The sequence below is a fragment of the Phoenix dactylifera genome, chromosome 3, assembly GCF_051530095.1.
Source record: "Phoenix dactylifera cultivar Ajwa chromosome 3, Ajwa_hap1_PhDact_Kaust_v1.1, whole genome shotgun sequence".
Lineage (NCBI taxonomy): Eukaryota > Viridiplantae > Streptophyta > Magnoliopsida > Arecales > Arecaceae > Phoenix > Phoenix dactylifera.
The window spans coordinates 2654314-2671805 of NC_143192.1; the positions used below are offsets into that span (position 1 = coordinate 2654314).

The following is a 17492-nucleotide window of genomic DNA, read 5'->3' on the forward strand; positions in this document are numbered from 1 at the left end:
TGAAGGGCAACTGTACTTGGGTTTCCTTTTCCAAAGGGGAGACCCATATTTTCCCTATGCTTTCTTTCCAAAAGGGGAAGGTGATTGGTCTTCATTCTCCTATAGGCAAATTTAAACTGATATGCAAAATTTTTGCCACATTGCCAGCAACAATTTTAGATTATCTTGTTTAAGAACTTTCTCCCTGTATTTTCTGGGAGGAAGTAAAGTAGTCAACTTTAGATCAGCTTCCATGCTTATTAGCATTCAAACATTTGCAATGAAAAAAGCAAAGGCTTTAATTAGGCTCATCAGAATTTGTTCCTTTGTTATAGAGCATTATATATATGAACCATTATATGACTGAAATGAAATTATTGTTCTTTCCATGATCACTAACTCAGGTGAATGCATTCACTTGTCTTTCTTGATCTGCTTGACAGTGGTGGGAGAAAAGTGATTGGACCGGGTACAAGGAGTTAGGTATGTATTTACTTAGAGATTAGTAACTTCTGCCAATGAACTTATTGAATCAAACCAAGATATGCTTGATTTTAGTTGATGTATATCCATCAAATTTGCCCAATAAGTTTTACTTCTAACTCCTTATAGAACATTGTCAAACATGTCTCTTTAAATCTATATCTTTATCCTAGGTGCTGAGAAATCTGGAAAAAATGCTGAAGGAGATTCATGGTGGGAAACATGGCAAGAAGTTCTGTACCAAGATGAATGGAGGTAGAATCTCTAACAGCATTGCTTTGATAAACTAATATTTGTTCATGTCTGTGTTCACAGTATGAAAAATACAGAAATACATTCTGTTATAACAATTGGAAACTTAGATAGTGTTTATAGAACCAGTTAATGAAGTGACAATTATAAACTAGGACTGCGATGTGAAATGATTAGAACAAATAATATTTGAAAAGAATTAAAATAATTCATATAAGATTACATTTTCTTATAAAGGTTCACTTATATCCTTGAGGCCACTTATATCTTCATTGGTAAAGCAGATAAGTTGACTTGTATCCTCACCAATAATTCAGATGAGGCTGCTCATATCCTTGAGGTTAACTTGTATCACTTGGCCGAAGGTCTATACATCCGCACTAATAATTTGAATGAGACCAAATATATCATTTGGCTAGACTTCCACACATACCGTGTCTGTAGTTCAACTGGGGCCAAATATACTACCTGGCTGGAGGTCCATATGGATTTTTCAATGATGATGTTTTCAAATATATCCTGTCAATAGTTCTGATTTGGCAAAAAATTACAAATTCTGTAGGAATATTCATTAGAAAGCTTCAATGCAAAATAAAGTAAAAGAGTTTCTATCAGCAGCACATTTCTAACTCTGAACACATGCATACAAGTTCAAATGTATATATTGAAAAATTCATATGATGTATTTTCATATAGAAGCCAAATCATAAGTTTAAATGAACATAATACTTAATTTTCAGTGAAGAATACATCAAGAGCTTTGTAGTTAATCATATATTTCAACATAAAAATTAACTATAAAACTTGTTGCCGACTGTGGAGCCAAAGAATTAAAACAAAATCCAAAGTTCTGGAAATAATTATGAGGTTTAAAACTTTAAGATATAATAAAACTCAAGTTGATACAAAATTTAGAAGACAACAAGTTAGAAAGTGACTAAAATTCAGAGTTTCAAAAACAATACATAGACTTGCAATTGATTACGAGGTTGAAAAACAGAATTTTTTTTTTTTTGGGTAGGATAGGGTATATAACTTAAATTTTTTTCCCCTTCTTTCTGTCATAAGACTATGCCCATTTTCTTCTCTCCATCACTTGTCCTTATGGCTTCTGTATAAGCATGCAGAGCAGTTCACTAGGTCATGTCTAAGTATAGTTTCCCAGGGTTAGTCAAGTAGTTCCATTAGGTACCATGACTGTGTAGGCAGATTTTAAATATAGCTATAGAAAGACTATTAAGTAGAGACGATAGATTACAAGACAGACCTTATTTACAATGAATATCATTTAACCAAATGTCCTCTTATTCTTCTTATTTTTTAATTTAGTTAAGATATTATATGTAAATGAGGAATTAGCCTATATTGGAGTCCAAAGAAATACTTAAAAATTGAAATATAAGAATAAACAGTTGATTTTCTAGTTCAAGAACAAAGATTCCAACGTTAAGGTTTAGGCCAAAACAGTGACTAATCAACGCATAGCACATCGCCAAAATGATTTTTTTTTCAGGTTTATGTATAGAAAAGTTTTCCTATCTACTAGCTGGATTGTTAAAACGAATGTGTTGGAGACTCAAAAGATGTAAATACTAGAAATTTTTTTGATGCAGTAAATTGATGACAAGTGGAGAGATTGGTCAAGCTAACTATGTATGAAGGATTATAGGTGAAAATATATCAGCATAAAGGAATCCACGTAAGCTAGGTCATGTATACTTCCCCAGTAAAAGAAGAAAATAGGATGGAGAGTATGTGGCCAAAAGCAACAAGAGCAAGAACCATGTGGGAGATAAGGATCGGAATCCAATTAATATGAACTTCAAGAGAGACCAAATGGCATAGTAAGGTTCTACAATCAATAACTCTTAAGGCTTATGACTTATGGACCAAAAAGATGCCAACGGATATAGCATGCTTGGCGATTGAATAAGATAAATCTAATCACATTTAACATGTAAAATTAGGAAGTAGAATATCTAATGTAAAGATGTGTTTAGTTATCATGCTAACATAGATCCATAGCTTTAGCGATGAACAGCTGGGAAGGTTAAAGTTCTTAAAATTGAATTTTCTTATTCAGTGAATTTTCTAATTATTTATGGGAAAAATTTAGTGGTAGACTTTATTACAATTAAGCTAAACAGAATTTTAAGGCAAGAAATCTCCAACTTTTGAATACATTTTTTTCCTTTTTTAAGTCCTAGTTATAAAGAAACACAAAAGCATTTTGTGTATAACATGGCTATGTCAGATATGAATGCTCTAGTCAAAGTAATTCTTGATCTGGACGAGATGTCCTGATTTTTCCCATTGATTTCTGAAGAAGGCCATTATTTTTGTATTGAACATGATTTACCTTTTTGAAAATAGGATTCTACCTATAGATCTAGCATGAACGTGCAAAACATGATTTTTGTTGCATTGTTGCATACAAACATTCAAAAAAGACCATCTTGAGTGCTCTTAGGTTTTGTTGCCTACTGTGTCAGTGACATGAGTTATTGACATCTTGAAGGAGGAAAAACGAACCAAATAAATCCTGAGATTGATACAATATACAAAAACCACCAATTTTAGCATGCCTTTTATTACATCTATTCATAAATAATTTTTAAAAAATACCTTAGGTGGTTTTTGCTTCATTGAGGACTATTTTTGTTGCCAGTCCAACATAGGTCCTTGGAAAGATGCTTCTTCTGACGCATTAGCTCCTCACCTGCCTTTTTATGTGTCAGTCCGTTGTTTTGGGCACATAAACAGCATACTTCTCCTCAACCTCCTCTATTGCATATCTCCATGAATCTAAGGATGTACTAATGGTCTTGGACATGTGCAGTACAAACTTATGGAAGATGATTTCTCTGTTGCAACATACATGTAGATGATTTGTCTCATCCTCATCAATGTAGTCACTCTATTATATTTGAAGTTGATGATCTACATCCTGATCTTCATAACCTCTTACTTAAGGTATGTACCAGAAATCTTGTAAGGGATAGGAGGCTTGGCAACTAGCCTGGCCTTCTGAACCATGATGATCATGGATCAGAGATGTGTTTTTTATGCCATGAACAAAGGGATGTTGCTGAAGTAAAGCTACTTTGCTATCAAGCTGCCAATCTCCTTCCCCTCCTTTCAACAGTCATCTATTCTATTTTGCTTCAACTCTAAATCTGGAAATACCAAGTGACCTAAGATGGGTATTTTCTGGTAATTCCCACGTAAAGGTCGAGGAACATTTCTCTTTTTCTTAATAGTTATTTTGGGTGCAATTTCTTGAGGTTTTAAAACAGTATACAAATCATGTCAAAGTTTATCAGCAGCTTGGGCCACTAATTATCTTAAGAATTTCTCTCTGATTTCTTAAAATATAAATTCTTGTGATATCTCAAACAAAGAAATTTTGTTTGCTCATTTCCAAATTCTACTAAAGTTAAGTGCATAAGATGATCCTGATGATTAATCTTTTCAGTGTAGAATTAGGTTGGACCTTTGAGAATTATTTCTAATTTAGCCTTAATTCCACCACCTCTTCTATATTTTAGTTTACATCTTAAGTTCTATGCAATAATTATTGTTGTAATTCTAATAGATTATTTTATCATCATGAATTTGTATTAAAATGTGCATTTGATGCATTAAATGTTATAGTCAAATCCCACTTCGAACTGGAAAGAAACATCATCCAAAGAAAATATCATCTCAGATTCTTCATAACCTTTCATATTTCGATCAATATTGCACTTGATTCTGAGGCATTCTCATTCTTCAGCTTTGTTAGAATGACCTTATGTCATGCAAATTGCCGAATGGCCAGTTGTGAATTGCATCTTGCTACCCAATTTCTGAAAAAAAAGGGGATTATGCTTCTACTTAATCTTTCAGGCATTTACTTATTTTGTTGTCTGTGATACAAATGTGCACATTAAGAAACAAAATAGGGCAGTATGATGTGGTACCGGCTTGTATGGGGTGGTATGTCTCGGTAGGGGCGGTATGAGGCTTATACCGGCTTGAAGTTAAGTTTCGTACCAGTTTTTCTTCCGGTACGGTATGGTACGCATCTTATCATGCGGTACGGCAGACCATGAGTGCATGAAATGCAAGATGCTCTTTGATAGGTCTTAATTTAATTTCAGTGAAATGCTATTACCTATTTGTACTAAGCTATAATCATGCTGTCATCCTGAGTGCAGTAATCTTGCAAGAATAGAGAGGAGTGCACAGAAACAAGCAAAATCAGGCACGAAAAATGCTGGATGGTATGAGAACTGGTAAGAAATATCTCAAGCGTATGATTTTAACATGCTTCTTCACATTCAGTTTGCTCTCTTCAATCACTGAATAGTTGTAAAGTCCAAGTATTTTTACTTTGCTTCTAGGTGGGAAAAATATGATGCAAAAGGTTCAACAGAGAAAAAAGCCTATAAGTATGGAAGACTGAATGAGCAATCCTGGTGGGAAAAGTGGGGAGAGTATTATGATGGAAGAGGATTTGTAGCTAAATGGTTTGCTCATCTTCTACCTGCTGCATATTGGATAAAAATTCTTTGTGAAAATACTTTAGTGTTGAAACATGAAACCTGTTCTGTTATTATGAAATATCAATAGTTCTATAAAGGGCCATCATTAATATCTTTTAAATATTACATGCCAGATCGAACTAATTTTTCCTCTTCATTTTCAAGTATATACATGCAATAGATTGAGACTGTTTTATCTTTGAAATTGCATTCATTCTTAGGGGACTCAATAAACGGCGGGCTTGTAATTCAATTTATTATTTTAATAGATGGTGGGCTCAGGCCCGCTCTTTTCCTTGAAAAAAAAAAAGATATTGCATCCACTTAGGTTTTTGGAGAGCATTTCAAATATATGAAAATGACTTGTCACTCATGGGGACTTATATGTGTCCTAACCATGGTATGCCGTACCGGCCCGAACCGAATGGTACCTGTTATAGGTTGCGTACTGACACTCGGTACGCCAAAAAATTTTGTACCGTACCGTACCGTATTAATGCTGTGCTAGTATGGCACCGGTATGGGTCCGGTACCGAGACGACGAACTTTGGTCCCAACCATATGGAACATGAGTAGATAGAAGAATACAAAAATAATTTGATAGAAAGATTTTCGGTTTTAATTTTTATTGAAATATGAGCTAAAAGAAATTCAACAAAAGGATAACAAGTGCTTCTAGACTTTTTAAAATAAAGATGATCTAATTTTTCCCACCCTGCCCCCCACACCACACCACACCCCCCCCCCCCCCCCCCCCCACGCACACAGAAGAGCTACGATTAATCTTTCATTATGTTCAAACGTTTGTACATACCTTAGTTCTTGAGACTATCATCTGAAATGCTACTCTAACTTTCAAGATAGAGATCATAAAATTGCAACATGGTATATCAGTTGAGGAATTTTGGTCTTCACAGGATGTATTTTGTACTGAGCATTCTTTTTGTTATTATTGTTAAAAATCATATTAGAAATCATATTAGTTGAACATCCTTCAAAAGAAAAATAATCAGTTTGTTGGTAATTGTTTTAGGTTCTAGTGTTTAGTTTTCTAGTATCTTCTAATTTTTTCATTTTGAATTTTGTCCCGTAAAAACTAATATCTTCATCTTTCTTATGCTTATTCATGTACTGCAACCCTCGTGTCCATATTGATCTCAAATGATATCAATTTTTATATGATATTTATTGAGAAGCATTGCACAAACTAATGGTCCATTTGACTGGATAATTTAGTTAGATTTGCATGTGGGTTAGGTCAGCTTCAAAACTACACAACCTTAAAATAGTTTTGACTACAGAAGGTCGTAAAAAAAACAGTGTCATGCTTATTAAAACTATTCATATTTTCACCCATGTGATGCTTAGGTTAAAAACCACCAAAGTAAATGATCTTAGGTTTCTATTTCCTAGAACTTTGATGGTGTAGATCATATTCGATGTTTTGGATCTTCAATTTGAATGGTCCATCAATGATTTTCAATTGCTACATCTTATACCAACAATTTAACGTATAGCATGTAGTCTAACACACTGTGTGTGTGTGTGCAGGTTAAATTTCATGTGTTTATGCACGTGAAACTCCAAAATTAGTTTAGTATTTTTTGATCTAAAATTCCTAAGTTGTAAAATTTAAATAAATCAATCAATTAGTTATATAACAAATAGTAGACCTTGCATGCACATAATGCCAACTGATTTTGGTTACCATTTTATAATTTTATTCCTCTCTCAGCTGTATGTTATGTCATGAAATATTAGGTAAGAATTACCATGTTATGGAAATATAAGCTTGAATAGATGCACCGAAGGGTGTGGCAGTTTATTAGGTCATGATATACTACAAATTTTATGGCATATCACTTGGGAGTCTTGGATTATAGTACCATCTATGTTCTATCACCTAGTAACTATTGTAATATAAAGTTATTGGTCTAGTCTTATATAATCTATGTTTGGATCTTTGGATCATGGGTGTTGCTGACTTGATTACTAGCAAGGTTTGCCATACCAATCCATACTGTACCGTACTGACCAAACCGGTATGCAGTCTTATACCGTACAACACTCGGTATGCCTCATCGTCTCATAACATATTGCATACCAACATTGTAGTAGGATGGTACTAGTATGGGGTCCGGTACCAAGATGACGAGCCTTAATTCCCAGTCTTATTAGCAGAGGGAAAATGGAGAATGGAAGAAATTGAAAAGAATAGCAGAAGTGCATATATTCATTTTGGATCATGGGAGAAATTCTTAGTACAAATCAACATGTGTATGTTGAAATATTATAAATGTATACGTTGACTACTAAAATTTGTGTGTATTTTGGGAGTAAAATAAATTTTGAGATTATTAGTTTCTTGCAAAGCTAAATCATTTTTAGAAGTTAGCAATTGCTAGGTCTCTTCGGACATAGGAGTAGAACGACCTTGGTGCAACATTGAGTCAGCTCCATTGCAACTTGGGTGTCATGGGTTTGAAACGTGGAACTAGCCTCTTCACATAGCAGGAGTAAAGCTGCATACGTTTGACCCTCAGTCCCTCCAGTGGTGGGAATCTTACGCATTGGGATGCCTTTCAAGCATACAAGTCTTAAGGGTATATATTGAGCATAACAAGCTAAAACTTAAGTGTATTTTTGACATACATAGACCGAATCCTTGTGTATTATTGGTAACCTAATGGTGTATTTTGGGTATAAATAAGCAGAAAGTTCGTGTTGTTTGGGTGAAAAGTGAAGGTTTTCACATGGAAGAGATATTGGTACTTTATATATTTGTTAGTGTATGTTTGTGTATATATACATACATATATGTATGTGCATGTACCTAAGTATTTTTATATATATGTAATATATGTATATGTTTATACTCAAATACTATGTCCATATATCATTATATATTATATCTTTGTATGTATATATAGACATACATGTGTATATATTCTTCTCCTCTTGCTTATTGTTTTTTTCTGATAAATGCAAAAAAATATTAGGCTGAAGTTGAAAAACTATACAGGTGCTAGGGAAATAAGAATTAGAAGTCTACAGTCCTTATTTAATATTCCATTAGCAAGTTCAGGTAGTATGTGTAGAAACAAAGGTTATGATCAGGTGACACAGCCAACCCAATATCCTTTCTACTCATATTGTTATTATGCTCCGCAAATTCATGAGAATATTGGTACATCTTCACATTTTGTTACATTTTGAGGAGATTCTCTTGAGGAGGATCTGCAGATTGTAATTCAAATATTTCAATGATTGTATCTTGTGCCTGTGTAAACTGGAAAGTTCTATTTTTGTGACCTTAAATAATGAGATTTTTTTTGGTGGATAAATGGTAATATCTTTTATATTTCTCATGAGATATTCTGACTTGATAAATTATGTGTCAGGAGATTATCTTCCTAGATGTTCTATGGATCTAAATTTTATTTTAAGATATGCAGCTTAGTATTTCTCTTTTTTCCACAGGACCGATAAATGGGCAGAAACTGAGTTAGGTACCAAATGGGGAGACAAATGGGAGGAGAGGTTTTTTGCTGGAATAGGTTCACGACAAGGGGAGACATGGCATGTATCTCCTACCGGTGAACGTATGTTTGGTCCTTTATTACTATTTGGTCATATAGACCTTTGATCTTCCCATTCAACTATGCAGGGTATCTGCTGTGAACACAATTCTGACATTAAATGAGTAAAGTCATGTTTTAATGAGCATGTCATTATAAAACTTTATATTTCCTAAATTCATAGTTAAGCAGGTACTTTATGATATTTCCTACAGTGTTTGGAAATGACTTCTCCTATTTATTTGGGACCCATTTCTTTTTATCATTAAACCATTGGAATTGGAAAGTAACAATTGACTAATTAATAACCACTTAACTCGAATGCTAGACCAAGGTTTGTCATACTAATCGGTACTGTAGACGTACCATACTGTAGCAGTACTGAACTAGTACGCAGTCTCATAATATACTGACACTCAGTATGCCTCACCGTCTCATGCCGTACTGGTACGGATATGCCTCACCGTCTCATAATATACTGACACTCAGTATGCCTCACCGTCTCATGTCGTACTGGTACGGACATTATAATTGGATGGCACTAGTACAGGGTCTAGTTCCGAGATGGCGAACCTTGCACTAGACACTTTTACAAACAAGGAAATATGTCAATTTAAATGTGGAACTATATATACATAGTCATGTACGTACTTTAAGAGAGAGAGCCTCCTAGACTAAATACATAAACATTGTACACCCAAAACCTCTCTTATCTTCCTGTTTTTCCTCTTTCATTTATCATTTTCCTTCTTTCTTGTTCATCTAAATTCTTTCCAAGTCTTGGAGGTTTCAAAGTGATGCTCCTTGGTTGCTTGAGCTCAAACTACAATCATTGAAGTCACCATGCCCATCAAGTAGCCTTTTATGTTTCATGGCAGTTCCCCTTTCTTGCCTAGACAGACTTGAGGTAGACATTTGGTGCGATTCTTAAGAGGGTTTGCATTAGGTTGACAACAGTTGCATAGATATACAAATTGTCCATGGGACCTTCTTGACTTCAACTTGCCATATTGCCAAAACAATTTTAATAGGTGAAGACTTGAGTTAAATCGCAACATTCACATTTCATAAACATGTAAAGTTGGTTTTTGATGGCTTTAGAACTCTATTACCACCCACAAACCCCTCTCGCTGCAGCTTGGGTGATTAACAGTGTTTTGTGGTTTTTTCAATCTTCATTCTTTCTCATTTATGCCACCCAGACCTCTGTTTATCATTCTGTTCTAATTGACAATTTCCTTGTTAGGATTTCTAGTCAAGGATGGTTACTTTGCTCGTCACTATTGTGTGAACAAAGATGCTGCAATATTATGGTATAGCTAGGAGTTGATAAGTTATCTAGTTAATGGGATTTTAATCCTTTACCTAGTTCATTCCATATTGCGGGCCATCCCTAATTGGTTTTGCATCACTTCTGTATAAATTATCCTCTTAATATATTCTGTGAAGCATAAGTGTGAATTGTTAGTTTCATTGTCCTTATTTTTCTCTAGCTTCTATTGAAGCTCCCTTCAACTCTGGCTAATAATGGGCCTAGGCCAACCCTGACCCGATGGGCTGAGCCAACTTGGGGCCAAGTTAGGCTGAGTGTCATGGGCCATATTTTGGGCCTGGTCTTTCAATTTTAGGCCTACAGAGCCCCTAGGCTTCATCTGGGCAAATCCAAGCCCAACCTGTGAACCAGAACTCCTTTGCTTAACCCTGATCCCTCATTTCTTTTGTATATATGCACCTCCCCTCTCTTCTCTTTCTCAAGATTCAAATCCCAACCCTATCCTGCCGCTGCCGCACCCTCACTAAAGACCACTTCCACCTCTTCAGTGGCAGCAGTGCCAATGCCAATTTGGTCAACCTCGTTGTAGTCCAACCGGAGGCGGTGGCATTTATCACCTCTGCATCCCCCAAGTTGTCTGAAGTGAATTTTAGTACCACTAGAGACTAGCCTCCATCTCCATGGTCCTCCGCATTAACACCCGTGATGAGCAGTGAATGGAAGGAGTGGCATTAGTGATTTGTGGACAGAATGAGCAACGAGTGGCAAGCGGTGGAGCAATAAACGACAAGTACTAGACGATAGGCCATTTCTGCAACTAGCAGTGAAGGGGAGGCCACGGTAGCTGTGAGCTGTGGAGGGGAGTTTGTGTTGGGTGAGAGGTGGAGGTGAGTTTGATATTTTTTACTCCATTTTCTTAATATGGTGATAGTTTAGGTGTTGGGTCCATGATCCGTGGGTCGAATGCACGGTTTGGGGCTGGAGACCTTGTTGCCTTTGAACTATGCCACACCTGGGCCTTTTTTTATCACATTATGTGGGTCTATGTTGGGCCTGGGCTGATTATCAAAATGACAAGCCAAGCTTGAGCTTGAGGTGGGCTAGATTAAGCTCGACCCAGTAATAGCTCTACCTTCAACAAATAGATTCTAGCCCCTTACCCTCTCGTAGAACATGTGGCCTTGGAAGACTGCATTTCTACAATTTGATTATCCCAAATAGCATTATCAGGCTCAATTTGCATTTCTGATTAATTGATATACGTTCCTTTCCTTTATTTTCACCATGACTTGCTTCATATTGCTTTCACAACTGCACCTCTTTCAGTATAAGTGCTACTTGTGGAATCAAGCAAACTAAGTGATATAAGATTATTCTACATAGTGGAGGATGTTTGACCCCATTTAGAATATATATTATTTATCAAAATCTTGCTTATTACTACCCTTACAACCATGGTCTGCCGTACCGGTCGGTACGGGTTGGTACCGGCCGGTACATACCGGTACCGGACCCTACCGGTACGGTATAGCTATATATTTCGGTACCGAACCGTACCGGCCCGTACCAATCCGGTATCGGCCCGTACTGACCAGTCCGTACCGGCTCCAAATTTTTTTTGGCTTTTAGCCCCATCGGTACGGTACCGGTTCGGCTCGGTTTGGTTCGGTACCATACCGGTACCGATGCCCACCGGTACGTCGGTACAGTCGGTACCGCGTACCTGTTACAACTGTAATCCTGTAGCTCGAAGTAACACCCAACCAAACGATATCTTCTTTTTTTTCTTTATATGAATCAGTTTAATCTTTTACTAAATAAATACAATAACAACTAATACAAAATTTAAGTATCTCTTTACAAGAGCTAATATGTATAGAAACTAAGAAAGCATCTAAATTATCTTTGTGGTTAGTTCTTTATCATGATTATCATATTCAAGAAACTCTAATGTTTGTTGGTCCCAAGGTTTGCCGTACTGATCGGTACCGGTGCGTATGACTGTATCGTACCAAACTGGTATGCAGTACTAGGGTGCATACCAACACTCAATATACTGATTTAGCTCTTGTACTAGACATACCGACATTGTAATAGGATGGTATCGGTACAGGGTCTAATACCAAGACAACGAACCTTGGAGGTCCATATAGTAGATACTTTGCCTACTTTGGTATACTCTATAGGGTAATAACACTATAGCTCTTCTTTTTATTTAGACTTGTATCTTGATCATTTCTTCCTAGATCTTTGAGTTCAAAATTCTCTTCAATTTACATCAGAACAAATGTTCGGAACCTGGTGATCTGGACTAAGCCACTCTATAGTGGCTGGGTTACCTGTAGGTCGACTATCCAACTCCATCTCTTACATATTTGTTTGCATATGCTCATATGAAGGAAGCAAGGTAGAAAGCAATATACAAATCTTTCTTTGCCTTGAAGTCAATATTTTGCAATTAATACAAAATCTTGTTGAACTTTTAAATAGTTTCAACCAAGGTTCGTTATCGCGGTACTAGACCCCGTACAAGTACCATCCTATTACAATGTCGATACGCCGTACGGTATGAAACGATGAGACGTACCAAGTGTCGTTATGGTATGGGACTACTTACTAGTTCGGTAGTACTATGGTATGGTACCGACTGGTACGGCAAATCTTGGTTTTAACATATACTTGCTTTCTATTTTGCTTGACGATAATCTGTGGACTTTTCTTTTTGTAGAACTCCAATCCCAAGGACTAAAAATTCATTATGACATTATACCTTGCATTGTCCATGAAACAAGGCTTTCCTGTGTTGATTCTTTTCATTGCAACCTTATTTCATTATTATCAATCATTCTTGATGATCATGGGTTTTTATTGCAGTGGAATGTAGTAGTTCTTGTTGCATATGACGTCCTTTACAGTTCTGCCAACGGCCAATGTTGTATGTCTTTGAACTATCTTTAGCCAACTGATTGGGGGTTCCTAACACTTCCCTATCAAGACTGTTTCTTCTGAAGTCTAAGCTCTAATATACCTTCTGTGATGCTCATGGGTCTCAAACTACAAATATCTTTGTCATGGATTTCAGAACTCTAATCCATCCCTTGGATTCTTCCAGTGGCGGACCAAGTGAAGACATATTTCACTAATAGTTAGGCAACTGAGTACAAGTAAACAAGATAAAGGACATAAGATGTACATTGTTGACCAAGATGCCTGATTCCACGGTGGAGGAATGAGATGTAGGTATTTCCTAATATCATTAAGAAGAATCACTTTTTCCCCCTCATCATCAGTCCACCCTCTATCTATGAGAAACACACATATGACGCAGGCAACATACCCATGAGCATGAGAATGGAACACTTTACCCCTGCTGACCCCTCCCCCTCTTTCACAACAGAAAAACCTAACTAAACCAACTCAAGAGAATCAACTAAATGTGAGAATCCATCTACTATCTCCTGATTCCTCTAAATCAAGAGTTGAATGGACATCTTCCACATGCCTGATGGACATATTAGCCCGCACTATAAAGGATCACTCTTTTTTATCTTGCAAATATGCTGCTCTTAAAAGAGGTGATTATGCAATATATTACAGAATCAATTGTTAAGTTTTATTATTAGATATGAATATATAATGCCATTATAAAGAAGTTCAAACCAGAATATTGTGGTGCCTGTTAAGAACTCACATTTCAAGCTGTTTCCACCCACTGAATAGTTCTTATTTTGTTTACTTCATTTGAATGATCAGTATCTTGATCTTCTAGCCATGCATCTTGAACTTTTCTTTTGTTCTAATGCCGTTATAAAGTAGTTGAAACTAGAATATTGTGGTCCTTTTGTGGCGCCCCTATTAAGAACTTTTCGAAATGTTTCCACCCACTGAATAGCTTTTATTTTGTTTACTTCATTGGTATGATCAGTATTTTGATCTTCTTGCCATGCCTCTTGAACTAATTCTTTTTTGTTCCTCATTTTTCAAGGTTGGTCAAGAACCTGGGGTGAAGAACACTTTGGAAATGGGTATATGCCCAAGATACCTTATTATTTTACTTTTTTTATGTTTTGCATCATCTATGGGTGTAAATATTAGTCTTGTCTGTGTATGAGAGCTTGGAAACCATACTTCATATGAATTAATAATTTGGTCAAATTAATTATGCAGATGATTTTTATATCTTTGCTGAACTACCATCAAAATCCAATTCTGCCAAGAGATAACTTGATTTAAGCTTTTAATGAACCTCCACTTTAATAGACAGAACTATGCGTCCATAACTTATAATGATCTACCAATTAATGTCAACATACGGAACTGTCATGCTTAGTCTTATGATTGATTTCATATAAGTGATTATCAAATTTGTTCTGGCAGTGATGGTTTAAAGTTATATATATCTGGATGTTGTAAAGCTAAATATATTTCTTGCTTTCTAGTTGCTTACTGCAGGGACCTATTTTAGCCAGAAAAGGTTGAAATATTCAAGCCTCATCCCAGGTTGTTTGGAATTGGCTTCATAAATCTTGCCCCGTAATAATAAAGAGAGAACATTAAAGAATGAAAAAACATACAATACCATTAGCTTATCTGACAAATTTATGGATAACTTTATAAAACTATCAAAACTCATTACTTTAAAAGCAGTAATATTTTGAATGTCTCCTTGCTGAAAACAGCTTATTATAGAGGATGTATGATGATTAAATGTCACAGGAACTAGTACTACAAAAAATTTTATATACAGCACTTTTCCATCATTCTCTTGATAAAGATTGTATATCTAATTTTATATGTTTCAACAAGATTTTTCTAATTATTATACACACTACCAATCAAAATCAACGTGTTGTCCATTATGAAGATTGACTTGAAGAGGAGGTTTGCATGGTAACCTACTTCCGAGAGTTTGAAAAGCTTGAAGAAGTTGGGTCAAACTTTGTCTGAAATTAGCAAGGTAAACCTGCAGTCCCTGCAGGTCTTCATATTTTAGCTGCCAGCTTAAGAACAGCAGAAATACTTATTGCTGATACACAGCATATCGAATGAATATGAGTAGTGCTACTGTTACACAATAATTTCACATGGAAAAGTTGCACATAGATATCATGTAACTCACCCATTGGAGTTCTCACTGACAGCTAGTACCTGAGGTGGCACAGTCTGCAAACTTTTTTTGTGTAAGACTTCCATATCAGCGGTGTGGTTGTGTATTTTCTGTTTTACTTGTAGCATTTTCCAACACATATATTTAGATATTTCCCTGTCATGATTCCTCTTTTCTCTGTCAGCATAGAATGATTCTTGAATGAGCTATTCAAGCCAAGTGGATATCTTGACACCTGCAACTTTTTATGTTAGAGTTTCCTCAAAAAACTTTTTATGTTACAGAAAAGTACATAAATATGGCAACAGCACAACGGGAGAAAGCTGGGATATTGTGGTCGACGAAGAAACCTATTATGAGTAAGATGACTTTTTACATATAGTTGGAACTTTAATCATGCTATGTCACTTCGGATGTTTTTATCAACTCATGATCGTGTGCTTTGCATGTGGTAGTTTTTGAATTTCATTGGTTTTATGAAACTGATGTTATAATACATACTTTCTTCTGAAGGGCTGAGCCTCACTATGGATGGGCAGATGTTGTCGGCGATTCGACACAGTTGTTATCTATACAACCTCAGGAAAAGCCACCAGGTGGGTATACTGGTCTTTATTTTGGGTCATCGCCACCGGAAAACAGATGATCCACCAGATACACCTCCCACCCCTCCACAGTGAAGAGTTTATTGTAGGTAGCCCCAATTTTTTATTGGACTCCAGTTTTGTGCTAAATACCCTTCTTGTATAAAAAGACATGCCAAAAACTCATTCTTCAGTTCATCAGTTCATTTATTCCTTGAAATTCTCCTTGGTGGCATTTCATCATTCTGATACTATGTAACTGTTGGAGATTTCTAATGATTTTTTTTCTTGCTTTGATCTCAAGTGTTAACATGGTGTGGTTGAGTGTCTCTGTTTGGTGTATTATCCAATGGAGAAACCATTTTTTCTAAAGGGTATTACATCAGACATGCAATGATGCTGGAAGCATCATACACAAACAGATAAGAGCATGCCTAGCATTAATCATGTGTTAGAGCTTTGATCTGATGCATGTCATGAGGGCTGAGTTCTGCTCGGTTCATGGCAGCTTAGATTGTTGTAAATCATGAAATGGATTAGAATCTCTCTTGAGTGGTTTTCTCCCTCCACAACCGGTTAAGTTGAACCTGTTATGTTAGGCCTACCAGAGATGGTCTTGCAAAATAAATTAGATTATGGTTCGTAAGTCCCACTCTGGCTCCTAGCCAAAAGCTAAGACTCCATCGACATCTTTACCGGGATCAAAGACAACGTTTTTGCGTAGGCTAGGAGCCATGCGTGGGAACCATGGACCAGCAGGAGCTTGGAGAAATATGAAATAGTCTAGTTGATGGGAAAGGGATAAAACAAAGTCCGCAGTACCAGTACCGGCATGCATGCCGGTGGGCTGATGGTGCGGTATATATCCATGCTGTGTTATTCCGATCTGAATTGACGGAAAGACCCGGCAGGGAGGGGGGGGGGGGGGGAAGGGGATGGAGAGAGAGAGGTGAAGAGAGGGAGAAGGAAAGAGAAAAAATTTGAAGGTTGGAACCATTATAGTCCGTCATCGGTAGGGTTCGGGGTGGTTCTATTATACTTAAAATGTTGTAGCAATATGGAAAAATTTCGGTGCCATCACTTTGTTTTGTAGTTGCAGAATGCTGAGGATGGATCCTTTTTTTAATGAAATCTAGCTGGTCGGCTTCGATCTTTTTTTGCTCCATGTTTATCAAATGCCACTTAGAGACTGACTTGCCTGGTCAACAAATTAGACCGATTTTATTTAATTATCGATAATATTTTTATAAATTTTGAACTACTCTTTATGGCACCATAAACATAAATAATTATTAATCATTTATGTTTCTAATAAAAATAATATATATGGTAAAAGATGTAAAATTAATTGATGTTTTAATTATTAAGATAGGAAAGTTTTGAAAATACTCTAAATAAATTATATTTATCTACTTTCTCTCAAAACAAAAGGAAAATTGATTATTGAAATATATACAACTTGCTGGAAATATAATCTTTGTATGCAACTTACCTGAAATATTTTCGTACGTATGATGGATCATGATAATAAAATAAATTTAAATTGTTTCTCAATGGTTGAGTAGGTTTTAATCTTTCACGAGGTTGAGGGTTCAAATCTGCATTCTAATTTTACGGTGGAACAAAATGGATAAAATGAAGAAGCAACCAATCATGAGAACATTGCCAGATTACATGCTTTGAAAAATGGGAAAATTCTTATGTTTGAAT

General features: G+C 36.0%; 1 protein-coding gene across 1 annotated transcript in view; it reads left to right on the forward strand.

Annotated features, from left to right (window-relative positions):
- The window catches only part of LOC103708710 (inactive purple acid phosphatase-like protein), a 32673-nt gene extending 16594 nt beyond the window's left edge, over window positions 1–16079 (forward strand). The window contains 9 exon segments of the mRNA XM_008793766.6: window positions 423–462; window positions 636–717; window positions 4914–4991; window positions 5100–5225; window positions 8721–8842; window positions 14077–14116; window positions 15483–15557; window positions 15712–15826; window positions 15828–16079. Of these exon segments, the coding sequence (XP_008791988.4) occupies window positions 423–462; window positions 636–717; window positions 4914–4991; window positions 5100–5225; window positions 8721–8842; window positions 14077–14116; window positions 15483–15557; window positions 15712–15826; window positions 15828–15878 (729 nt within the window). The 3' untranslated portion in view covers window positions 15879–16079.
- Window positions 16080–17492: the final 1413 nt, after the last annotated feature.